This window comes from Macrosteles quadrilineatus, unplaced genomic scaffold (assembly GCF_028750875.1).
Source record: "Macrosteles quadrilineatus isolate MER2022 unplaced genomic scaffold, UCM_ALF_1.0 Scaffold_1__1_contigs__length_201487025, whole genome shotgun sequence".
Taxonomy (NCBI): domain Eukaryota; kingdom Metazoa; phylum Arthropoda; class Insecta; order Hemiptera; family Cicadellidae; genus Macrosteles; species Macrosteles quadrilineatus.
In genome coordinates, this window is record NW_026542594.1 from 46,668,801 (window position 1) to 46,695,865 (window position 27,065).

The 27,065-nt window shown below is 35.0% G+C and overlaps 1 protein-coding gene across 1 annotated transcript in view; it reads left to right on the forward strand.

The window, feature by feature from the left end:
• LOC128982910 (putative phospholipase B-like lamina ancestor) overlaps positions 1 to 27,065 on the forward strand; it is a 163,987-nt gene that overhangs the window by 122,961 nt on the left and 13,961 nt on the right. The window contains exons 9-10 of the mRNA XM_054401976.1: positions 18,024 to 18,096; positions 20,033 to 20,278. Of these exons, the coding sequence (XP_054257951.1) occupies positions 18,024 to 18,096; positions 20,033 to 20,278 (319 nt within the window). The remainder of the gene's footprint in view (positions 1 to 18,023; positions 18,097 to 20,032; positions 20,279 to 27,065) is intronic.

A 27,065-nucleotide genomic window follows, 5' to 3' on the forward strand; every position in this document is an offset into this window, starting at 1 on the left:
AAACCAGTGTTCTATTTCACCCAGATCCCAAGAAGACGTTCCATCTGCAAACTGACGCTTCCGATGTCGCTATTGGTGGACATGTATATCAATACTTGGACAGCGGGGATAAAGCTGCAATTATGTTCCTGTCTAGAACATTACAACCTGCTGAGCAGCGGTATACAACAACAGAGAAGGAACTTTTGGCAATCGTTTACTGTCTGCAGAAAATTAGATACTTAGTATTGGGCTCAAAGTTAAATATTATCACTGACAACCATGCGGTTACTTTTCTTAAAACATGCCACTTAAGAAACAATCGGCTTACAAGATGGATTTTGGCCATTCAAGAATTTGATTTTAACATCACACATTGTAAAGGAACTGAAAACATCACTGCCGACACTTTGAGCAGAATCACACCAACCGACAGCAACTTCCCAAATTCACCAACAGAACTCACATTAAATTACATCCAACGAATCCAGGATCCTGAACTACAACATGAACTTCAAAATTTGTCCCATCATCAATCAGAAGACCACCACCTACAACCGCTCTACCAAATTTTAAGCAATGGACCAGAACATCCTGATCACCAACACACTTCCCAAAATTACAGGCTACATAACAACATACTGTACCAAAGACTCAAAAACAAATGGTTGATTATCGTCCCGAATAATATAGTAGAACGATTAGTATGGGAGTGTCACCATTATTATTTACACTGTGGAGCCACAAAATGTCATCAACTCTTATCAGAAACCTTCATTTTCAAAAATATGCGCCGGAGGATTAAAACTATACTTGCCTCATGTGATATTTGTCAACGCTGTAAATCAAATCCCCATCCAAATCGAGGAATTGCTCAAGGAGTTCAATGTCTCTACAAGAATGCTCAAGTTGCCGTTGATGTCATAGGACCCTTACCTGCCAGCCGAAGCAATGTGAAATACATCCTAATAATCATTGATATATATACCAAGTTCGTAAAACTATACCCCATGCAACGTGCCACTACCAAAATTATCCTCCACAAATTATTTGACCACCACTTCAAAGAATTCGGATTTCCCAGACGCATTCAGTCGGACAATGCGACACAGTTTAAAAGTGAACTTTGGACGGAAACTTTAGAAAAACATAACATTACACCAGTGTACAGCCCCCTATACCACCCTTGTTATAATCTAGCGGAAAGACCGATAAAGGAAATTAAGAGATGTCTGAGAACTTATTGTTCACACCAACACCAAAACTGGGCAAATTACATAACCGATATTAATAACTGTCTTAATGAAGTATGCCACGAAACCACAGGTTTCAGTCCAAATGAACTACAGTTGGGACATAAAGATTTAAAATTTTGGGAAAACTACATTAGAAATCCTTTTACTCCAAACATTCCTTTGGAAAGAAAACTATTCCTCGCTTCAGAAAGAATCCAATCCAAAAGGCAGAAAAGAGCAAACAAACGCAATCAACCAAACAACCCTGTAACCTTCAACATCGAAGAACTTGTGCTAGTGAAAAACCACCCCCTTTCCAACGCTGCATATGGCGAGACCGCCAAACTTTTCGAGCTCTTCGAGGGACCTTTCAAAATATCTAAACAATTAGGACACTCGACATACAACGTTATCGACCTAATAGAAGAAAACGAATATGGACCCTACCACGTCTCCGCCCTCAAAAGGTACATCACCCCTCAAGATTCAACAAACCAAATTTCCCTCCAAACATGAAGAGAAGTGTTGTGATAAGTGCGCGCCTGTTGTGTACAGTACAGTGTCAGTCATAATAGAAACAATTCCCCTCCCCTTTCCCCATAAAACAATCAAATGAATGTATGTATATAAAACAGTAAACGAATCATTACATAATAATACATTTTAGGAAAATGATTTATAAAAAATAATAGGAGTTAGTGAAGGATAAAGACATTGAAATCCATCTATGCTATATAGTTAGGAAACCCCTTTAAATATTGTGTTTTTTTAAATATCTCTCATTATGTTAGTTAGGATATTAATGTTTTGTTATGTTCATGTACTTCAAAGTAATAATTTATTGTTTTTTTTTCTTTTCTTATTTGTATGTTAGTTGTTATCAGTTTTAATCAGTGTAAATATTTTCATTGTTAGTTCGAAATGTCGTTAGTAATTTCATTATAACTCCATTTCTGCGGGGATTTTGTAACAATTCAATATTTTCACCAATATTTTTTTTATAGAATAATTTAATTTCCACCATATGTTTTCATTTTATCCAAACGTTAATCCCTTTTCAAACCATATATAGTAATTAATTGTCCATGCAGAACAATAGGTAATCAATTTAATACAATATAATATAGAAATTTTCAAATAACCTAATATCATGTAAATATATAATAGCCTATAACTTTTGTAACAAAATTGCTTCAAATTCAATATAATTTTATTTAAATAACTTTTCAAAATTATAATTCAGCTCTCTAGCAAATGAAATGTGTTATAATATATATTTGTGAACAGTGGCCTATAATTTATATTATTAAGTCGGCATTGACATATGTGAGTGCAACAATACATCAGACCATCATCACTTCCAATAGAGCCAAGATAGTATGAAGATGCAAATTAGACACTACATATTTAATATTAAAATTTTATAAAGAAAAGTACATTATTCGGACAAAATTTGTGAAATTTGTTGAAAGAAGAACCATCCTTGTGACGAACATTCATAATTTATAATATCAAGAACTTTACTTCAAAGAAGACATCAATTTTGGTGAGATTACTCCAATAGACTTTTACCCCTTTGGAAGCCATTAAAACTTTTTTAGGCCCAACCTTTGGACATTTGTACTCAAATTCAAAGTCAAGAACTTATAGAAGCTTAACCTATTCAAAATTATTATTAATTCAACCAATCTATAATTCGAACATACTTTATATTTTAAAACAAAATTTAATTAGGCTTATATCACAAGATTAATTTCAAATGCCGCTCGATCACCCCACCTGAGAAAGATCCTTGCAGTAGCCTAAATTATAACATTGAACTTAAATAATTAAAACCATTGTAATAGGCCTAGCCTAAAGTTTTTTTAAAGTAAATTCATTTCCCACTGTTTGTACAATTTATTGTGAACCCCCTTTCTTTTCTTTCACTATCAGATTTGTATAATAATTAATAAATTTAATTTTCGATTTTGTACATGGAGTTTCCATTGTAGACCTAAGTTGAAGGTTGTTTACAAGCTTTGAGTTTTTTATTGGTTTTATTTTGTTGAAATGTTTTTTTATGTAATTAGTAAGTTAAAAGTTTTTTGATAGGAACATTTATTGGAATTTAATCCTATTTTAATCTTTTTTCATGACAGATTTCAAAAAGCACCATTTAAACATACGACAACCCCAGACGAAGGATGGGTGCTCTGCTAGTATTCTATAATTTTCCTATTGATTTCAGTTGGGTCTATTTTCATTATAACTTACTTGTGCATCAAGATACACTCAAAATTTAAATTACAGTTGTTATTTTTATAATTACTACTATCTCAAGTATGTAGCATTTAAAACTTGTAAGTCCTCTGGAGCGGGTAATTTATATATTAGGCCTATGTTCTATCATAATTTTAACTCATGTAGAGTGTATAAATAACTACCTACTTTACCTTTATTAAATTGGTTTAATATCAACCAATACATTATTGAAACAGATTTTAAAATGTTCTCTGTTCTTAGAACTTAATGGTATGATTTTGTTTTACTTACCAACACTTTACGTTTTTTCTTTTTACTGGTGCTTGGCTCGTCCGGGTCAGATTCACTTTCTGGATTGTAATCAGGGTCTTGGTCAGTGTCATCACTGAGGTCTCCTAATAAATGTAGAAAGCCTCCTCTAGGACCATTGTCTTCACCCTCACTATCATCATCGATTTCAGCTTGCATTTGTTCCTTGGCAGCTTCCACAATATCTCCTTCATTATCATCTTCCCCATCAGAAATATCTATATCAGAATCATCCAGCTGGGCTAGGATGTCATTGTCCGTTTGCACTGTAAAACAACCAATGTATTTAGTAAAGTTTATTTAAGTACCTAACGTCCTTTTAAAAGAACGTCATATTTTGTCCCTAGTTGGAGTTGGTACCTGGTGTCCTTTTAAAAGTACACAAAAATTTGTTATGACATTACAGTGTTAAAAAGGGCTCTACAAGTAAAATTATTACATGAAACATTACTTTGGTTCATTTACTACCAAAAACCTATGAATACATTAGGTAAATAACAAAATTTATGTACTTACATCTATGTTGAAAACGTATTCGTTTTTTCCGTGGTGATTCCATTTTTCATAACCTCAAAACTAAGTGAGGGAAAGAAGAAATCACAATTAGTGATGGGAGAATCGAATAGTATTCGAATACAGCCCGAGTATTCGTAGATTCGAATACTTCAGAATCGTACGAATACTTTTTTGTGAATACTCTTGACCTCAGATTTTGCAGGATTTCTTGAATCTAGAAAGCGAATTCGGGGGATTCAAAAATGTATTCAACACTTTATCAACTATACTGAATTCTCTTTTGAATATCTTATGAATCTGTAGCATTCGTAAGAGTATTTAATGCTTTTGACTGCAGCATTTGTTTTAATCTATTCGTTATAATTTTACCATTTTAGCCCTATAATTTACACAAGATTATTATTAATCGTTAACATTTAGAATATAATGGATATTTAAAATATTAGGTTACTACTGGTCTGGCAATTGAATAGAATTTATTATAACTACAACCGATTAATATAGTTACATGGCAAAATAACATGCATATCTGATGTAAATTATCCATACAAATGAATTAAAGATATTAATTAGTTAATATAATATGAAATAATACATTAATAAGACTGTAACTGACCATGAAATAATTATAAGTCAAAATAAATGTACGTTTAAAAAATCATATAATTAAAAAATTACATTGAATAAATTATATTAATTAATTAATTACTGTAAAACGAAATAATAGTGGCCTAAAGAACGGTTGCATTATGAAAAAATAATTACACACTCATTTTCCATGCTTTGCATAGTCAAAGGTGTTCGAATACAAGTATTCGTAAAAGTATTCGAATACAGGGGAGGCTACGAATTCACTGTATTCGATTCTTTAAAGTATTCGATTCTCCCATCACTAATCACAATGGCAGTTGCTAGGAGAAAACCACAGTGTAACTAGAGTTACCAACCTTGAGGCTGGAATCATTTAAGAATGGAGAGAAAAATTATACAAAATGTTTGTCCTTTCAAAAGGACACTGGGTTTTAACTTCAAAATGGGCATTTTAGTCTTGGGTTTTACAGCAGTATGAGATGCTGTCCTTTTGGAAGGACAGTGGGTTTTACTTAAGAAAATTAAAAATTTCCCCTGGGTTTTACAGCAGTAAGAGGTATTGTCCTTTTAACAGAACCCTGGGTTTTAGGAGGTTATACTTCAATGATGAATACCAGATGGTTAAATTGTTAAATGTGTTGTTAAAAACAATAATAGTAAAATCTATGTCTTCTTTAGTTGGTTCAATTAAAAGTGTTGAGTTTAATAATTTAGTTTGCCCTTTTATTTTAATGAGCTAGGTATTTTAATTTAGTGTCCAGGGAAACCACATATTTACATTATTCAATTCAACCAACATGGTTACTTAGCAACCCATAAGACTAATGTAAAAAAAATGTGACTTTCAGTTTCATTCTTCTACGTAATTAGATTTTTGTTGGCAGTTCTAACTGCAGTAAACTCGTTTTTAGGCCAAAAATAAACTATTTACAAGATTTGAAGAAAATCGTCGGAGCCGTTTTCGAGATCTTTCTGCAAGCAAGCAAGTAAGCATACATACATACATACAAGCAAACATTGCTCGTATTAGAGTATAGGATTTTAAAATTAACAGCTGTTTTATTAAAAAGTATTATCCATCTGACCAAAACGTAAACAAATCTGTAGAGGGATCTTTAAAGGCTTCTGGGGCAGAGCCCTAAGCGAATTTACTTTGTTTTTACGAGTGCAGCAAAGGCCTTTTGCACTCGTGTTACACATTATCTTTTTCCTACAGTCACTATAAAGCATATAAATAATTAGTCTTTCAAACACTATACAACACGTTTTTAGGTTCAGCTGGCAACACAAATAGGTGCCCTAGAGAAAGTAGTCCCCGGTCTGCATCACTCCGCTATTTTTTCCTGATGTGCGCCGAAGTATAAACCGTACGACAAAGTATAAATATGCAGCAATTAGCAGCTTTCTGTACTATAAACAGTACAAGGAAGCCAACTTTGTCGGGTGACTGTAGGAAAAAATATTTCTTTATTTTAAGCTTTATAAAATGGTTTATTGTACAATTTTTTGGTTTTTCTCATTTTTTACCCTAAAAACACAAAATTTCACAATTTCCTTCCCATTTGGTCCCGGGTCTAGGTCTTACCATGAGACCTATGGTAATAGCTTATTCCGTATATGGGAAATTCGCTAAAACACCAAATCCTATCACAACACAAAATCTAACGCAATTCAATTTCTTTTTTACATTTTATACAAATAACATTACAACATAAACGTCACCAACTACAGATAACCCCATTTTTGTATGGATGTAAACAACTTTGTATCATGGCCATTTGTTTTGGTGTAAACAAATGTAAACTTGAACAAGTTCAGATGATTGACAACAAAATTCAGCACAAACTATGAAATTTTAAAAGCCTATACGGCGAAGGGCTTTCACGGGATACCATCCAAACCCGCAAAAGACACATTTAAGGGCTTTAAATTGATACCCAATATGCCTATAAAAATAAATATTTTGGGGTCGATTTGCTGCACACAAAAATCCAACAAATTCTTTAATAATATAGATGGATAAACGTTGGTTTTTGGTACTGGTACTTTTCTTTAGAACAGGCGGTAGCGAGAATAATGTTTATGTACCAACACATCACTATTTTTACTACTTAGTTATCATTGGTGTTGAACCTTATTGCTTACAGTCAAATTAAATTTAATGATTTTTTATTGTATAAGTTTTGCGTTTTCTGTCTGGATTCAAAAATGTTAGTTTATGCTATGAAAATGTTAACACATTTGAGTGAAACATTTTTTGAGCAAGCCATCATGAATTGTTTACGCTTTACTTTGTTTACGTATAAATAGTTGGGGCCTGTGTATTGTAAATACCCACGAATACTAGAACAGACCTGGTCTGGATCATAAACATAAACAAATAATTTTACTGGTCCAAAAGTAAAAATTATTTAACATTGATTGCTCAAATGGAACTCTCTAAACCATATGTTAATGCTCTTAGTAACCATGATGGAAGGAAAAAATTGTTGGTGTTTTTTCCTTCCACTATGATTAGTAACAATAGCATCGGGCCAGTTATGTCATTTGTTCATGTTTACAATCCATACCGGTTTCTGTTCTAATTTGTCAACTTCATTTCATATACAGTAGAACCTTGATAAGAAGACCCTCGATAACAAGTCACCGATAACAAGTGTAATTTTCAAATCCCCTTGATTTTATTTTACCCCTTATCACATGTTATTAAAAACCTCAATAAGAAGTCAACCGCCTTGATAACAAGTCTGATTTAACAATCCCCATGAGAGTCTTGTTATCGAGGTTCTACTGTAGTATGCCATCATATCGACACCGTTTCAGGTCATCTTTGGATTAAGCAAATATAAATTGTTATTGCAGACGGCATTATCACTGCACAATAAGTAAATACGATATGAAAAATATGATAAAATTTTATGACACTAAACAAGATTTCAAACACTAATTTTATATGTACTTTGCTTTATGGTTAAAGCGTAGCAAATGTTCTAATTCAATTCTGTATTTTTGTGTGTATATCTGTAGGTAACGCAATAATGTCCTTATATTTCTCAGTGTTTTGTGGAAAGAAAATTTAACCCGTGTGGAAAATAGCTTTCAATTATGTGCCTACCTTAGGGCTATGCCTCATATATCTATAAAGCTGTTTTTTGCATTTGTTTTGGCCAGTGGCGGATTCAGAGGAGGGCGATGGGGGGCGTAAATTGTAATTCAAACAACACGCATTTATTGGGTTACTGAATTGTCCAAAAGAAGTATTTGCAATGTTATTTTCTGATTTTAAAATTGATTTTCTTCTGTATCATGTCATGTTTTGCATTATAGCGTTCCTTTACGATATCAGTGGAAAATCCTTTTTTCACAGTACCTCTTACAATTATTTCTTATTGAACTATCTTATATCTATTTTATGGGTTGGTGTCTGCCTTTTTCACTACTTTTCTAGACAGATCATCATAGGTTTATGAGATTATTGCCATACATGTTACAAACATTTTACAATATTTGTGTAGAAATATATGCAAGATTTAGAAAGTCATTAAGCTGGAAAACTGCAATATACTTCAGACTTTTCAGATAGGTTACTTCGATGTATTTATTCAGCTTAGTGAAAACATAATATGGACTCGCCTTTAGCCTTTAAATGTCATAAGACTAACGAAAAGGGCTGTGCATGTTTACTAGCGCTACTCAGCAACAAAAACCATTTCATTTGCCTATAAAAATATATTCTTGAAGTGCACTGAGCAGCAGCCTAAAAAAAAATCTCTGTAACTTATCCATATAGTTATAAAATGCTCAAACTCGCATTGTGACATTATTAATTCAGCTTATATTTCTCCAACAGATAATTCATCTGCAGAAGAAGTTTATTGTGCTCTTACCATTGTTTAATAACATCCAAACACAGAAACCTGGCCTAAAATGGTACCTAAATTGACAAATTATTTGCAGTGGCCTATATTACGGACCGTGGCCCACTGGGTTGGTAAGATTATTGAAAATAACATGACAATTTGGCTGTAAAAAATAGCACAATGAGTAAATACTATTTATGCTCAAAATATGTATAATTTCACTCAATTTATCACAGTTAGATGAATTAGCGTAAGCCTTGAAAGTAACCGTCGATTTTGAAGGGTTTCACCTAGTATAGGCCTACATATATTTTTACTGCATGTAATACAGTAGTGCATACACATTGCGTAAAATAATTTGTCACACTAATTTTGGACAAAGAAATGGTATAAAACTGCCATTTTGGAGACTTAGTTTACACACATTTTTCGGAGGGGTACCCCTGAACCTACCAGACCCCCTGGTTCGCCCATCCCTTGTGACTGTTCTAGATCCACCACTAGTTTTGGCTTGAAACGGTCAGATGTTGTATTTGCGAATGTTTCCTATAATAGTTTTGCCAGCATATTTAGAAAAATGTGCACTTAATATGCAATCCAACTGCTGTTCTGGATATAAGAAGGTTTCAAATGACTACAAGATCCCCGTCTGTAGAATGGGCTCACAGCTAGTTCATATATACAATATTTTTATTTATATGTGTCTGTTAGCACAATAACTCGAGCAAAAATGATCTGATTTTGATAAAATTTGGCAAAAATGTGTAAACCTATGTTTATTTGAACAAGCTCACAAATTAGCATGATCAGACTATGGGAACGGGGTTGTTTGGGGGTTATAATGGGTAAAATAAGTTTTTTCCCATTTTTGGCCCCCAAAAAATACAATTTTGCAATTTCATTCAAAAAAATTTTGTAGAGCTTTAAAAACAAATAATTTAGTACATTGAAGCGTTGTTGTATGCCCAGCGGTTACGGAGAAAATTTTAAAAAGTGTAAATTTAAAGATCTCATGTTAATTTTTATAGAGAATAAATAAACTATTGTAGTTTGCTGTTTATGGATATATCTGATTAATTTTGGCTTGGCAACTATGTTTTTTTCATACTAAGCTATCAACATTTCCATAAAAAACACACCTCATTACCTTCCCTGTAGCAACAAACCTAATTACTCATTAAAATTAATGTTTTTTAAATAGGAAAGAAATCTGACAATTTTAAGGGACCATTAAGTGAAAATATATCCAGGTAAATTGAAATTTGCTCAGTCTGCAACTTTGCTGCGGTAGGGGTATTTCTGTTTCTGGTATAGAATATGTGACTTTTATAACAATTATTGGCTTTCTTTTATAACATTTCAATTGTTAAGTCCAAACAAGTGGGAATGTATGAAGGACAAAGGATGTATTTAAGTTTGACCTATCAAACTCTAATTTACTTAACCCACAAGTTATACACATTTACTCCTTGTGTCATATTTAGTTTTCTGAACCTGAGGATTGAGATAAAAAGACAACTAATAACAAATTGGTTAACCAGAAGATATGTAACCTAGTTAATTATGACATTTTAGATTGTTAATATATATATATATTTTAACTTTATTTAATTTACAATCTGTCCAAGTTGAACAATAAGCAAATGATATAAATAATAATACAACATTAACTTGAAGAACATGAGCTAGTGATTGACCACTGTCAACACTAGCTAACAAAGAGAATTTTGATTAACACTTAGCCGAATCTGAATGGGAGGTCCAATATCGTATGTCGCTTCAGTCTGTAAATGGTGTTGTGATTGTCCAATAAATTAAGTGCAAGATGATTTGAATGATTTTCCAATTTTATAATGTATTTTTCACTGGATTTTTTAATTTCTTCTTTGACTGTTCGAATTTGAAGAATATTGTGAAGTGTTCTGTTGGTAACAAACCAAGGAGCGTTGACAATTTTACGTAATAATTTTGATTGGTAACGTTGAATAATTTCAATGTTTGAGGTACTTATTGATCCCCAAAGCTGAATACCATAAGTCCAAATTGGTTTTAGAACTGTTTTGTACAGTAACACAGTAATACAGTTGTACAGGAATACAGTTTAAAGAACTCAGCTGATGATACAGTTACCATCACCCCCACTCCACAATCGGGAACTGATGCTAACATCTACACTCCTTGTGGGACTCACGAGGTTGACGTCAACACGCCCACCACACCACCCGAGGTTGAGGTCAACACGCCCACTACACCACCCGAGGTTGAGGTCACCACGCCCACCACACCACCTGAGGTTGAGGTCACCACGCCCACCACACCACCCGAGGTTGAGATCAACACGCCCACTACACCACCCGAGGTTGAGGTCACCACGCCCACCACACCACCTGAGGTTGAGGTCAGCACCCCTACCCTACGAGAGGTTGATGTTGACACCGCCTCTAATGAATCTCTAAGCCAGTCAGCCATTGAAGTGTCCAATCTTAGTGAGAGTGAAGTTATTCCCCAGAAGTGTAGAGTTGACCGCGCTGCCAGTGTGTCATTTGCTCCCGTGGATCCAAATAGGCCTAAGAATAATGTTTAGCCTTAATAAGACTGCCAAGCAAGAACCACAAAAAAAACCATCAATTTTAAATGTAAATCCTTCACTCTTGTTTCTAAATATCCAAGGCTTAAAAAATAAAACATCGATTTTAGAGTCATTTGTACTTAGGAATAATATCTCCGCTATTGGTCTAACTGAACATTGGTTAAAAACAGAAGAGGTTGCTTTAGCTTATCCTGATGGTTTTTGTTGTGGTAGGTAGTGCTTACTGCAGAACTGATCATATAAGGGGGGGCTCTTTAGTTTTCACTAAAAATTCTTTGCAGGTTAAAATGTGTGATTTGGATCAGTTTTGTTCTGAAATGAGTTTAGAAGCAGCAGCGGTCTTTATCGAGGATTTTAAATTAATTTTCGTCTCTGTCTACCACTCACCTTCGGGCAACCCTGTGGTTTTTCTTGAAAATTTTGATAAATTATTAACTCATCTCTCTCGTTGGACTAATTATGTTTCAATCATCGGAGGAGACTTTAATAAAAGTTTTGACTTGACTCAGAACAACTACCTCTCTAAACAATTTCTTAATATACTACGCCAGCACAATTTTCACTTCTTAAATCACTCCCCCACTCGAGGCAACAATTGCCTGGACAATGTATTAACAAATTGTAGTAAAAGCGCAAATATAAGCTGTAAAGTATTTGATTTCCCCTTCTCTGACCATAATGGTCTTCTAATTAATTTGACTTTGAATTTGGATAAGGATTGTGTTAATCAATATGCTGCTTTAAACTCTTTTTCTAAAGTAATTTTGCCAAAAGATTCGGTTGGTTTATTAGTAGAAAAGCTTGGAACTTATGATTGGATACAAGTGCTTAATTGTATAAATTCAACAGCAGAAGATACGTTCAGAGTTTTTTTCAAAGTTTTAAAAGATAACATTTCTTATTTTTCTAAAGTAATAAAAATTCAAACTGAAAATTCGAAAAAAAATAATTGTAATGCTTGGTATAATAGTGAGTTAAGAGTTATGAAAGAAAGATTAATTTTTCTAGATAAAATAGTAAAAAATAGTCAAAGCGTTTCAAATGAAACAAAACAAGCATATAATGGGTTAAAAAATCAATATAAGCATTCAATTAAGAAGGCCAAAATAGAATATAACACAAATCTCATAGAAAAAAGTAATAACAAATGTAAAACTGCCTGGCAAATCATTAAAACCAGTAGCAATTCTTTAATCAATACAAAAAAACCCAAAATATATCCTGATGTTTTCAATACCTTTTTCATTGAATCAATTGAAAACATAAAAATGAAAATTTTTAGTAATGCTTACAGTTCAAAAGATTTAGTTAATAATTCTTCCATTACTCCTGTACCTTTTTTCTGGAATTTTATCACACCTAATGATCTAATAAAAGCCACAAAAAAACTAAAAAACTCTAGCAGTAATGATGTTTATCTCATGTCTAATAGTTTGCTTAAACAGATTATTGGTAATCTAGCTGAACCTCTATCTTACTGCTTTAATCTCTGTCTCCTTGAGGGTGTCTTTCCAGATGAATTAAAGGTCACCAGAGTCTGTCCCATTTTTAAAAAAGGTAAAAAAGATATTCCAGAAAGTTATCGCCCAATATCAATCATTCCTGTAGTATCAAAATTGTTTGAAATCATGGTTTTTGACCAGCTGAATTCTTTTTTTGAAAGAAACAACTTTGTATAAATTCATACATCTGATACCTTCAGGCAAAAGTAAGTGAATCTTACCTATAGTAAAAAACTAATAATAAAATTAAGTTTTTATGGTATCAACGGATCTCCACTTTCTTTTTTCAAATCATACTTAAACAATAGAATACAAAAAGTCAATATTGATGGAGAATGGTCCCAAGAATTAAAAATTAAATATGGCGTGCCTCAGGGATCTGTTCTAGGTCCTCTATTATTTTTAATTTGTATTAACGACCTCCCAGAATGTATAACCAGTAAAACTTATTTGTATGCAGATGATACAACATTTTTAAATATTAATCCCGATCTTAAACAACTTCAAGAGTTAGCTCAAAACTCAATCAATGAAGCTTCTATTTGGTTTGAATCAAATGGCTTCCTCTTAAACAAAGATAAAACTCAAAAAATTGTTTTTAGCCTCAGACCCTGTGAATCAAATATGTTGGATGGTTATGTAGACAATGTTAAATTTCTTGGTATTTATCTGGATAAGACCCTTTCTTGGGGAGATCATATAGATTACATAAGTTCTAAGCTTTCAAGGGTAATTTGTCTTATAACTAAACTAATACATTGTATAGATCAAAATTATATTAAAACAGCCTACTTTGCTTATTTCCAATCCATTTTCAGATACAATATTATCTTTTATGGAAATTGCAGTAGGATAGAGGAAATTTTAGTCTTACAAAAGAAGTTAGTTAGAATCATATCTTGTGAACCCCAACAGGAACACTGTAAACCCCTGTTCATTCAGCTACAAATTCCAACAGTAATTAACATTTATATATTTGACTCTGTATCATATATTCTACAAAATCCGAACCTTGTCAAACAAAATTCTCATGTTCATAATACAAGGAATAAAAACGTTGCTACCATAGATTTTTTTAGACTGTCTAAAACTCTTAAAAGTCATATTGTAATCTCACTAAAAATATACAAGCTAATACATTTAATAACAAAATATCCTAATAAAACTTTTAAATCCAAATTCTACAAATGGCTTTTGAACAACCCTTTTAGCGAATTTCCCTATAGGGAAGTAGCTATTACCGTAGGTGGCACGGTAAGACCTAGACCCGGGACCGATTTACTTTTTCATTTTGATGTCCCCAGAGTCCAAAAACACCATTCGTTCAAATTTTTATATATGTATATATATATATATATATAGACTTATATATATATATATATATATATATATATACGTCCGTGAACGCGATAACTTGAGTAATTTTTGTCCGATTTTGATGAAATTTGGTTTAAAGGTGTAAAGCGGGATAAACTTGAATGAGTTCGCGAACCAGCACGATCGGACCATGGGAACGGGGCTTTACGGGGGGTTTTATGGGGTAAAAATTGGTTTTTCTCACTTTTGACCCTCAAAACACAAAATTTCCCGATTTCTCTTTTAACCTTTTTAAAGAGCTTAAAAAAACAAATAATTTAGTATATAAAAGTATTTTTGTTCAATTATTAGTAATGGAGAAAATTAAAAAAATTGTAAATTTAAAATTCCCATGTTATTCTTATGGAGAATATTGTCAAATGTTGTAGTTTGCTTGTTTATGGATATATTTTGATCAAACTTGGCAAATTTATTTATTTTGTACTAAGCTATCAATATTTTACTCAAAAACACACTTTATTAGTTTCCTTGTAGCAGCAAACCTAGGTACTCGTTAAACCTAATGTTATTAAAATATATTTAACTGAAAATCAATTCAGACAAATGGAAATTCGCTTAGTCGGCAGGTTTGCTGCGGCGGGGGTATTTATTCTCTAAAAGATTTTTTTGAAATGCCTTTTATTAATTTTTAAGTAGAGCTAGCAAATTTATCAAATTACTGTTGGATTTAGTTGGTTATGGGAAACAACTTTCATTATTCTAAATGCCTTGCATTTTTCTGATCAATAAGATTATTTGGTTGTAATATTAAAGTATGTATTGTAACATGTCTCCTTGTGTGTAGTATTCTTGTAAATATTGTATATTGTATTCATTAACTGACTATGCTAGTTTTAGCAGTTTTTCGGACATTGTCAATAATTTGTATAAATTCACAAGACAATAAACACATTTCATTTCATTTCATTTCATTTCATTAACAATTTATTTTGTGTACTGAGTTTTGATTTCGATCCAAGAAGCCAATTAAGTTTAGTTGTTTTTAAATTTAGATGTTGTCTTTTAGTCCAGATATGTGCCTTCCAATTAAGCTTTGCATCTAAGTGCATGCCCAAGTATTTTTTTTCTGTTACTTGAGGGAGGTGAATATTGTTCATGGATACTGGAGGACATGTAGCCTGATTTAAGGTAAAAGTAATGTGTGCTGAATTATTTTTATTAATTTTGAACCTCCATGTTTTATGTTTTTTTTCACCAATGTGAAATTTCATCCAAGCTAGTTTAGCTGTAAATTTGCTGTAGCTTGAACTGGATTATCGTGGACAAATAAAATCACCGTGTCATCCGCAAATGTAGCAACCATAGTGTTTACACTTTCTGGTAGGTCCGATGTATAGAGAATATACAAGTATGGTCCAAGCACGCTTCCTTGGGGGATTCCTGATTCTATTGGGTAAAGGTCAGTTAAGTAATTTTTATGTTTAATTTGGAAAGTTCTGTTGGTAAGATATGATTTTAAAATAGGAAAAACTGAATGGGTAGTAACTTCTTAATTTTGAATAGTAAGCCAGAGTGCCATACTTTGTCAAATGCCTGACTGGCATAAAGGAAAGCAGCAGAACAAAATTGTTTGTTTTCCAGACAGTTTTGAATTGTATGAACAACCCTATGGACCTGTTCCACGGTGCCATGTCTCCATCTAAACCCGAATTGGTGTCCAGGAATGACGTCAACTTCTTCAAAAAGAGCTTGTAGTCTTTTGAGGAACAATTTCTCAAACATTTTAGACACTATAGGACACTGTAGAGCCTTATAGGTCTGTAGGAAGTGATTTCATGAGGAGGTTTTCCTGGTTTTGGTATGACAATTGGGGTTTCTTAAATTGAGTTGGTATGTGGTCTAGTCTCAATATAGAATTAAAGAGAAATGTAATAAAAATAATTCCTTTCCTTGGCAGTTCTTTTAACATTTTCCCAGTGATGGAATCGTTACCAGGAGATTTTTTTCGGATTTAGCGATTTGTCAATGGTTGCCTTAATTTCTGTAGGTCTGAATTTTTCCAGAGGAAAGTCAAGTTGAAGTGGAGAGTCCAAGAATTCTATTATCTCTTCTTCATTATTGACCACACCTACATTTGGCTTGAATACATTGGAAAAGTAATCCCCGAAAGCTTCAGATTTTTCTATGTCACTCTTAGCCCAGCTTCTATCCGGTTTACGAATTGGCGGGATTGAAATTTGGGGTTGCTTCAGCCTTTTTGTGACTTTCCATAACAAGTAATCCGTAGCTTCCGTAGCCGACAAAGATTGAGTATATTCTTCAAACCATCGGTTTTTTTGTGTCGTACAATAATCTTTTCAAATTCCGTGCTGCTCGGTTAAAGTTGGCTTTATCATTTGGGTTTCTTGAGTTTTGCCAAATTCTTCTGAGTCGTCTCTTTTCTGCTATCTTTTTCTTGATATAAATTGGGTAGCCTAGGCATATTTTCTCTGATTTTTCATGATTAGGTAGAGGTGTGGATTCTTTGGTAGAATTTTGAATACAGTCAACAAAGCAGTGATCAACAGCAGCTTCTACATTTTCAGGACTACATGTAAATTTAAATTTTAATGTGTAAATTTAAGTTTTGATTTATACAATTTTGAAATTGATTCCAGTCCGTGTATTTATTGAAAAATGCGTCCCCTGGTTCTTTGTGAAATATTTCGGTACTTAAATTTAACATAACTGGTGAATGGTCAGAAGATAGGTCAAGATAAGATTTACTTCAGTGTAATTTTGGTTAATACCTTTTGAAATAAAAAAGTCTAACAGATCAGGGATTTTTCGCATATCAGTGGGCCAGTAGGTAGGTTCACCAGTTGAAAAATGGGTGAACTGATTGTCATTCATTAATCTTAAAAGCTGTCTGCCTCTAGGTGTAGCCAAACGTGACCCCATTCTTGATGCTTTGCATTAAAATCACCCCCTGCAATAAATCTAATACCAAGAGTGTTGAAATACTGTTCAAATTGATTGTAAGTTATAACATGCCTTGGAGGGCAGTACACAGCTGAAATTGTAATAGGACCAAGCCAATCTTCTAAAACAATGGTGGAAGCTTGAAGATAATCTTCCTTAAAACATGGTAGTTCATAGTGTTTTATCGTGTCCCGAACTAGGATTGCAGTTCCTCCATGTGCAGTGTTGTCAGGATGATTAGTGTAGTACAATTTGTAATATGGAATTTTGAAATAGGTTCTATCCGTAAAATGAGTTCCGAAATAAGCAATACATCTAATTTGTGTTGGGTAATGAATAACTGAACCTCTTGGCTACGCTGAGCCAAGCCATGAGCATTCCATTATGCCACTTTAAGGAGAATATTTATTTAAGGCGGGCAATAATTTTTTTTTTTTTTTCATGGGGAGGAGGTAAAAATGCATTTACGCACACTGAGGTGCTCAATGGCCACTCAGTAGTGTCGGACTCCCGCGGGCTTATTGTCCCCGGACTACCGGCTAAAAAACCCCCTCGTCTCCTAGGACACTAGCCTGGAACTGTTTAGCACATTACTTTGGGCTAGGCCTTTTAAACTACGCCCCTAGGGCTTTCCTTCTGGTTTCCTCAGAAAACTAAGGCCGATCGAGGTCAACCTTCTTATCCCGAAGTATGGCCTCGACAAACTGCTTTACACGGTTCCAGTTTCCTTCCCCCTGGAGCATAACGGCGGGCAATAACAGTAGTAAGAAGATTAAGTAAGGTATTTATCTGTTCTGCTTGTTTAGATAATATGCTCTCAAAGCGTGAGAAACAATTTTTTATAGTCTCAGACAGATTGTGAGATTATTAATATATTTAATATATTGTTAATATATTTGAAATTATTTCTGTCATCTAGGCTCACCGTCACTGGCACTGCCATCAAAAACCTAAATCAGAGCCGTTGGGTCAAAGCTCAAGTCACCATTGAGGTAAATATTGAAGTTATGAGAAATCATTGTTATTTATTTTGCAGCTCACAGTACAAAACAGTATTTTTAAAATGTTCACTACACAAAATAAAAGCAACCTTCTATATTATACTTAGTGCACTGAGGGGTTTTTTCTGTTACATACCTTTTTCAGACGTCCTATTTAACCAATTTTTACAACTGATGTGTGATTTTCAAGCTTATGATCTAGAGTACTGATGATGAATGGTAACTATAAAAAGGTGATTTTCTTTAGGGCTTTGCACTTTGCCCCGTTTGATTTATTTCTAGAGTTGACTTTCAAAGATTTAGTGATACTGACCAACTTTCTAAATTTAACAATTAAAATGTGAATTTTACTTCTCCCTGGTTTTTCTAAGTTTTTCCAGGTTCCTGGATGAACATTACCGGTACAGTATATTGATCCCCACTTAAGTTCCACTTAAACTATAACCAATTTAAGACTTGCAGCTTAAGTATACATCAATATACATTACATTTGTATATTTTTAATCTTATTGCTAAAAAGTTCAGTGAGCTAACTATAGTGTTGAAAAAATAATAATCCTTATTATAGTAATCATTTTCATTATCATCATCACTTAAGGTCCGAAAACATATATCGTCTCCCTCGATAGCAGCAACATCCTGAATATTATCTCTATTGTTCATGAAATATTATCATTGGCAACACAGTCGTGTGGTCACCTCCCATGGTGTGGAGACGTAAACGTCATCACAGTCTGCCGTAATCATGGCAAAATCCTGGACATCTCCCACGGTTTGTAAACATTATTTTTTTCACCCGCGGTCACAGAAACATCATCATAGTCTTCCACAATTGGGGCAAATGCGTGAATTTTTCTATATTATGAACTTCGCAGACACGTTTTACTATTTCAATCTTCTCCCGGGGCTAAAATTAAAATCCCAGAATTGCTCCAAAAATCCCTGCTTTTCCTGGTTTATTCCAGGTCCCTTTAAATTCAAGGTTTTTTCCTGGTTCTCCCAGTTGGTATACACCCTGATACATTCGTTTTGGGTTCCACAGAACCCAAAATAGTGGTTTTCGAAGTGATACCAATCCGTGTGTGTATGCTAAGCTACAGACCACACCTCTGGTCCGATTTTGATGAAACCTGGTTTGTGGGTTCTGATCCATGGTAGCTTATCTCTAGATGTTTTTTATATTTTTGATTTTTCCCATAAAATAACGTAAAAAACTAGTTTGAAAAAAATGGCCCGAACAATTTTGATTAACATTTAGTACTGTATTTTATAGCTCTTTTAACTCTAAGCGAAACGGTAAAAAATTGCTGTAAAAATTATGGTTCAATAGTTATTGTAACTTATGTTTTTTCTGCCATAAAATGTCATTTACTCATGATAAACGTTGTTGCCAAGCTGATGGGAGAAAGTATGTGTCACAGCAGATTGCTGATACCGTTTATGTTGATAATATTGTAACCTTATAGAAGTCAGTAAACCACTCTTTTAAGGTGTAGGAGTACAATTTTACAAATATATTTTATTGTTAATTTGTGGTTGTATTGACCTAATTATTATTGTACCCTATTAAGCAAATATAATCTTTGAAAAGTAAAAGGTTATTAGATTTTTGGTTTTACCTTGAAAACAAGTTTCGAAACCATATTAAAAAGTGTGATTTGTGCACGTCCCCTTGTATGGAATGAAAATAAATTTTTATTGCAAAAATATAGGCTTGTAAACTGTTAAAATTGATTCAGGAAAATATTCATGTGTAACATTTCTTTACTGGTTAAGATAAGAAAATCTTATTGTAATACATTTTCAGGTATTTATGGGTCCAAGAGTAACTAAAATATCACGACTACAGTCTAGTTAAGGAAATATTCATGTCTAAACATTTCTTTACTGGTTAAGATAAGAAAATCTTATCGTAATACATTTTCAGGTATTTATGGGTCCGAGAGTAATGGCTGCAAACCGAATTGCAGTGAATGGCTCTCAATGGTCCAAATATGTCACAAAGAGTTACAGTGGAACAGGCAACAAGCAGTGGCTTGTAGTGCAGCCTCTGGACCAGACAGTGCAGCTATGGGTGATAGAGCAAGTACCAGGTCTGACACACTCAGAGCCACAAACAACCACACTGAGTTCTACAGGCTACTGGGCCAGCTACGGTCTGCCACATTATAAGGTCAGTCACACAACAATTGTAGTCAAAGTTCCCTAGACACTGCTAGACAGTGCAGCTGTGGGTGATACAGCAAGTACCAGGTCTGACACACTCAGAGCCACAAACAACCACACTGAGTTCTACAGGCTACTGGGCCAGCTACGGTCTGCCACATTATAAGGTCAGTCACACAACAATTGTAGTCAAAGTTCCCTAGACACTGCTAGACAGTGCAGCTGTGGGTGATACAGCAATTACCAGGTCTGACACACTCAGAGCCACAAACAACTACACTGAGTTCTACAGGCTACTGGGCCAGCTACGGTCTGCCACATTATAAGGTCAGTCACACAACAATTGTAGTCATAGTTCCCTAGACACTGCTAAACAGTGCAGCTGTGGGTGATACAGCAAGTACCATGTCTGACACACTCAGAGCCACAAACAACCACACTGAGTTCTACAGGCTACTGGGCCAGCTACGGTCTGCCACATTATAAGGTCAGTCACACAACAATTGTAGTCATAGTTCCCTAGACACTGCTAGACAGTGCAGCTGTGGGTGATACAGCAAGTACCAGGTCTGACACACTCAGAGCCACAAACAACCACACTGAGTTCTACAGGCTACTGGGCCAGCTACGGTCTGCCACATTATAAGGTCAGTCACACAACAATTGTAGTCATAGTTCCCTAGACACTGCTAGACAGTGCAGCTGTGGGTGATACAGCAATTACCAGGTCTGACACACTCAGAGCCACAAACAACCACACTGAGTTCTACAGGCCACTGGGCCAGCTACGGTCTGCCACATTATAAAGTCAGTCACACAATTGTAGTCAAAGTTCCCTAGACACTGCTAGACAGTGCAGCTGTGGGTGATACAGCAATTACCAGGTCTGACACACTCAGAGCCACAAACAACCACACTGAGTTCTACAGGCAACTGGGCCAGCTACGGTCTGCCACATTATAAGGTCAGTCACACAACAATTGTAGTCAAAGTTCCCTAGACACTGCTAGACAGTGCAGCTGTGGGTGATACAGCAAGTACCAGGTCTGACACACTCAGAGCCACAAACAACCACACTGAGTTCTACAGGCCACTGGGCCAGCTACGGTCTGCCACATTATAAGGTCAGTCACACAATTGTAGTCAAAGTTCCCTAGACACTGCTAGACAGTGCAGCTGTGGGTGATACAGCAAGTACCAGGTCTGACACACTCAGAGCCACAAACAACCACACTGAGTTCTACAGGCCACTGGGCCAGCTACGGTCTGCCACATTATAAGGTCAGTCACACAACAATTGTAGTCATAGTTCCCCAGACACTGCTAGACAGTGCAGCTGTGGGTGATACAGCAAGTACCAGGTCTGACACACTCAGAGCCACAAACAACCACACTGAGTTCTACAGGCTACTGGGCCAGCTACGGTCTGCCACATTATAAGGTCAGTCACACAACAATTGTAGTCATAGTTCCATAGACACTGCTAGACAGTGCAGCTGTGGGTGATACAGCAAGTACCAGGTCTGACACACTCAGAGCCACAAACAATCACACTGAGTTCTACAGGCTACTGGGCCAGCTACGGTCTGCCACATTATAAGGTCAGTCACACAACAATTGTAGTCATAGTTCCCTAGACACTGCTAGACAGTGCAGCTGTGGGTGATACAGCAAGTACCAGGTCTGACACACTCAGAGCCACAAACAACCACACTGAGTTCTACAGGCTACTGGGCCAGCTACGGTCTGCCACATTATAAGGTCAGTCACACAATTGTAGTCAAAGTTCCCTAGACACTGCTAGACAGTGCAGCTGTGGGTGATAGAGCAAGTACCAGGTCTGACACACTCAGAGCCACAAACAATCACACTGAGTTCTACAGGCTACTGGGCCAGCTACGGTCTGCCACATTATAAGGTCAGTCACACAATTGTAGTCAAAGTTCCCTAGACACTGCTAGACAGTGCAGCTGTGGGTGATACAGCAAGTACCAGGTCTGACACACTCAGAGCCACAAACAACCACACTGAGTTCTACAGGCCACTGGGCCAGCTACGGTCTGCCACATTATAAGGTCAGTCACACAATTGTAGTCAAAGTTCCCTAGACACTGCTAGACAGTGCAGCTGTGGGTGATACAGCAAGTACCAGGTCTGACACACTCAGAGCCACAAACAACTACACTGAGTTCTACAGGCTACTGGGCCAGCTACGGTCTGCCACATTATAAGGTCAGTCACACAACAATTGTAGTCATAGTTCCCTAGACACTGCTAGACAGTGCAGCTGTGGGTGATACAGCAAGTACCAGGTCTGACACACTCAGAGCCACAAACAACCACACTGAGTTCTACAGGCCACTGGGCCAGCTACGGTCTGCCACATTATAAGGTCAGTCACACAATTGTAGTCAAAGTTCCCTAGACACTGCTAGACAGTGCAGCTGTGGGTGATACAGCAAGTACCAGGTCTGACACACTCAGAGCCACAAACAACCACACTGAGTTCTACAGGCTACTGGGCCAGCTACGGTCTGCCACATTATAAGGTCAGTCACACAATTGTAGTCAAAGTTCCCTAGACACTGCTAGACAGTGCAGCTGTGGGTGATACAGCAAGTACCAGGTCCGTGAAGTTGGCGTACCCATATTAGCGTATCCACTTTTGAACATACCAATCGTTAGTTCATCGTTAGTTCTCGATAGTTCCCAAATTTTTTCGTTAGTTTTCAAAAAATAAAAAAAGTTATAGCCGATTATAAGTGGGTACGCTAACTTCACACTTCCGGGTTCTAGCACGCGCCGTTTTCTGAGAAGAAATGTTTACATCTATATACCAATCGTTAGTTCTTCGTTAGTCCTCGATAGTTCCCAAATTTTTTCGTTAGTTCTCAAAAAATAAAAAAGTTATGAGGCATACAAAGTGGGTACGCTAACTTCACAATTGTACAATTTCCAGCGGGAACAGTTTTTTTACTATAAATGCCTATATCTATATACCAATCGTTAGTTCTTCGTTAGTTCTTGATAGTTCTCCAAAATTAACGTTAGTTCTCAAAAAATAAAAAAGTTACGAAGCATAAAAAGTGGGTACGCCAACTTCACAGTTATAGAATTTCCAGCGGGCACAGTTTTTTTACTATAAATGCTTATATCTATATACCAATTGTTAGTTCTTCGTTAGTTCTCGATAGTTCTCCAATATTTACGTTAGTTCTCAAAAAATAAAAAAGTTAAGAGGCATACAAAGTGGGTACGCCAACTTCACAATTATAGAATTTCCAGCGGGCACAGTTTTTTTACTATAAATACCTATATCTATATACCAATCGTTAGTTCTTCGTTAGTTCTCGATAGTTCTCCAATATTTACGTTAGTTCTCAAAAAATAAAAAAGTTAAGAGGCATACAAAGTGGGTACGCTAACTTCACAATTGTACAATTTCCAGCGGGAACAGTTTTTTTACTATAAATGCCTATATCTATATACCAATCGTTAGTTCTTCGTTAGTTCTCGATAGTTCTCCAAAATTAACGTTAGTTCTCAAAAAATAAAAAAGTTACGAAGCATAAAAAGTGGGTACGCCAACTTCACAGTTATAGAATTTCCAGCGGGCACAGTTTTTTTACTATAAATGCCTATATCTATATACCAATCGTAAGTTCTTCGTTAGTTCTCAATAGTTCTCCAATATTTACGTTAGTTCTCAAAAAATAAAAAAGTTAAGAGGCATACAAAGTGGGTACGCACACTTCACAATTATAGAATTTCCAGCGGGCACAGTTTTTTTACTATAAATACCTATATCTATATACCAATCGTTAGTTTGTCGTTAGTTCTCGATAGTTCTCCAATTTTTTTGTTAGTTCTCAAAAAATAAAAAAAGTTATGAGGCATACAAAGTGGGTACGCTAACTTCACAATTGTACAATTTCCAGCGGGAACAGTTTTTTTTACTATAAATGCCTATATCTATATACCAATCGTTAGTTCTTTGTTAGTTCTCGATAGTTCTCCAATATTTACGTTAGTTCTAAAAAAAAAATAAAAAAGTTACGAGGCATACAAAGTGAGTACGCTGACTTCAAAATTATAAAATTTCCAGCGGGCACCGTTTTCCGACTAAAAACGCTTAAATCTATATACCAATTTTTAGTTCCATGCATTGTAATTTGATTCATCTTCACACAATGAAAATCAAAGTAACACTGACATTAGAATAACTATCACATTATGATTCTCTCGAAGAGAAAGGATTGCTTATCAGTTCCAGGATAGCGCTTATCTGTGATATCCGCAATAGTAGTTGCAGGTGTCACTTGATTAGATTATTTTTTAGGAGTGATAATTTTGATTACGTTATCAAAATGATTAACAGTTGAATATGTTCAGTTAATTAGAACATCCAAAAAAGACAACGCTTCCAAAAATTGGTTTTAGATAAGCAATGAAATCATATTTTATACCGACTTAGTTGTGTGAAAAAGTGCATTTTATAAAAAGTCCATCATGGAAACAAAATAAACTATCCATCAAAATGAAAACCAGAGTCTGCTAAGTAAAATGGTATAAAGTAATTTATAAGCAGTGATTATTTGAATTGGATTAAGCAGATAAAATATGTACGATCAAAGAACTTCTGTTTGGTTAATTAAACTAATCGTTTGTATTGTTTGTATTTGTTTGTGTTCGGTATTAGTATTATAAAATTACATCATTAAACGTAACACGTTACGAGTGACAGTTGCACGGATCGAGACTGGAAGGTCATACAGACTTGAACAAACTGGAGACTGGAGTAGTGGATGGAATAAATGTGTACAATACATTACTAGCATGGCGTATTGGGTATGGCGGGGTCGAGACAATATTTATTTAGTTGTATAGTAGTATACTGTAAGCATTTTTCGTTGAATGAAGGTGCGCGCTGGAAATCAGAAGCATTAAATAAGTTTATCTATTGATTATTGGCTATACGTATATTTATTAAATTTTTTTAGAACTAACAAAATAAATGAGTGAGCCCATCTTACGATTAATATTAAGATATAGGCACTTTTAGTCAGACAAGGGTGCACGCTAGGAATGATTTGGGTTTGAGGTTGGCATAACCACGTTTAAGACCTTATTGCCTTTTTATTTTTTAAGAACTAGTAATAATATTGGGGAACTAACACGACATAACGAAGAACTAAAAATTGGTAAATAGATATAAGCGTTTTTAGTCAGAAAACGGTGCCCGCAGGAAATTTTATAAATTTGAAGTCAGCGTACTCACTTTGTACGCCTCGTAACTTTTTTATTTTTTTGAGAACTAACGTTAATTTTGGAGAACTATCGAGAACTAACGATTGGTATGTAGATATAGGCATTTATAGTAAAAAAACTGTTCCCGCTGGAAATTGTACAATTGTGAAGTTAGCGTACCCACTTTGTATGCCTCTTAACTTTGTTATTTTTTGAGAACTAACGTTAATATTGGAGAACTATCGAGAACTAACGAAGAACTAACGATTGGTATATAGATATAGGTATTTATAGTAAAAAAACTGTGCCCGCTGGAAATTCTATAATTGTGAAGTTGGCGTACCCACTTTTTATGCTTCGTAACTTTTTTATTTTTTGAGAACTAACGTTAATTTTGGAGAACTATCGAGAACTAACGAAGAACTAACGATTGGTATATAGATATAGGCATTTATAGTAAAAAAACTGTTCCCGCTGGAAATTGTACAATTGTGAAGTTAGCATACCCACTTTGTATGCCTCTTAACTTTTTTATTTTTTGAGGACTAACGTGAATATTGGAGAACTATCGAGAACTAACAAAGAACTAACGATTGGTATATAGATATAGGTATTTTTGGTAAAAAAACTGTGCCCGCTGGAAATTCTATAATTGTGAAGTTGGCGTACCCACTTTGTATGCCTCTTAACTTTTTTATTTTTTGAGAACTAACGTAAATATTGGAGAACTATCGAGAACTAACGAAGAACTAACGATTGGTATATAGATATAGTCATTTATAGTAAAAAAACTGTGCCCGCTGGAAATTCTATAACTGTGAAGTTGGCGTACCCACTTTTTATGCTTCGTAACTTTTTTATTTTTTGAGAACTAACGTTAATTTTGGAGAACTATCGAGAACTAACGAAGAACTAACGATTGGTATATAGATATAGGCATTTATAGTAAAAAAACTGTTCCCGCTGGAAATTGTACAATTGTGAAGTTAGCGTACCCACTTTGTATGCCTCATAACTTTTTTATTTTTTGAGAACTAACGAAAAAATTTGGGAACTATCGAGGACTAACGAAGAACTAACGATTGGTATATAGATGTAAATATTTCTCCTCAGAAAACGGCGCGTGCTAGAACCCGGAAGTGTGAAGTTAGCGTACCTACTTATAATCGGCTATAACTTTTTTATTTTTTGAGAACTAACGAAAAAATTTGGGAACTATCGAGAACTAACGATGAACTAACGATTGGTATGATCAAAAGTGGATACGCTAATATAGGTACGCCAACTTCACGGACCTGCAAGTACCAGGTCTGACACACTCAGAGCCACAAACAACATGATATGTTGGACAGCGAGATGAGTTAGGATTAAAAGACAAAGACAAGACCACATTGTACAACGACAAACGACATCTTTATTAATGACCAACAAGAGACAACTTCCGTTTTCTACATCACAATCCAAAGGCTTGTACAGTAAAGTTTCATTGAGGCCTAGGCCATAGATTAACCATATGTAATATATATATAAAGATACATCATTGCCCT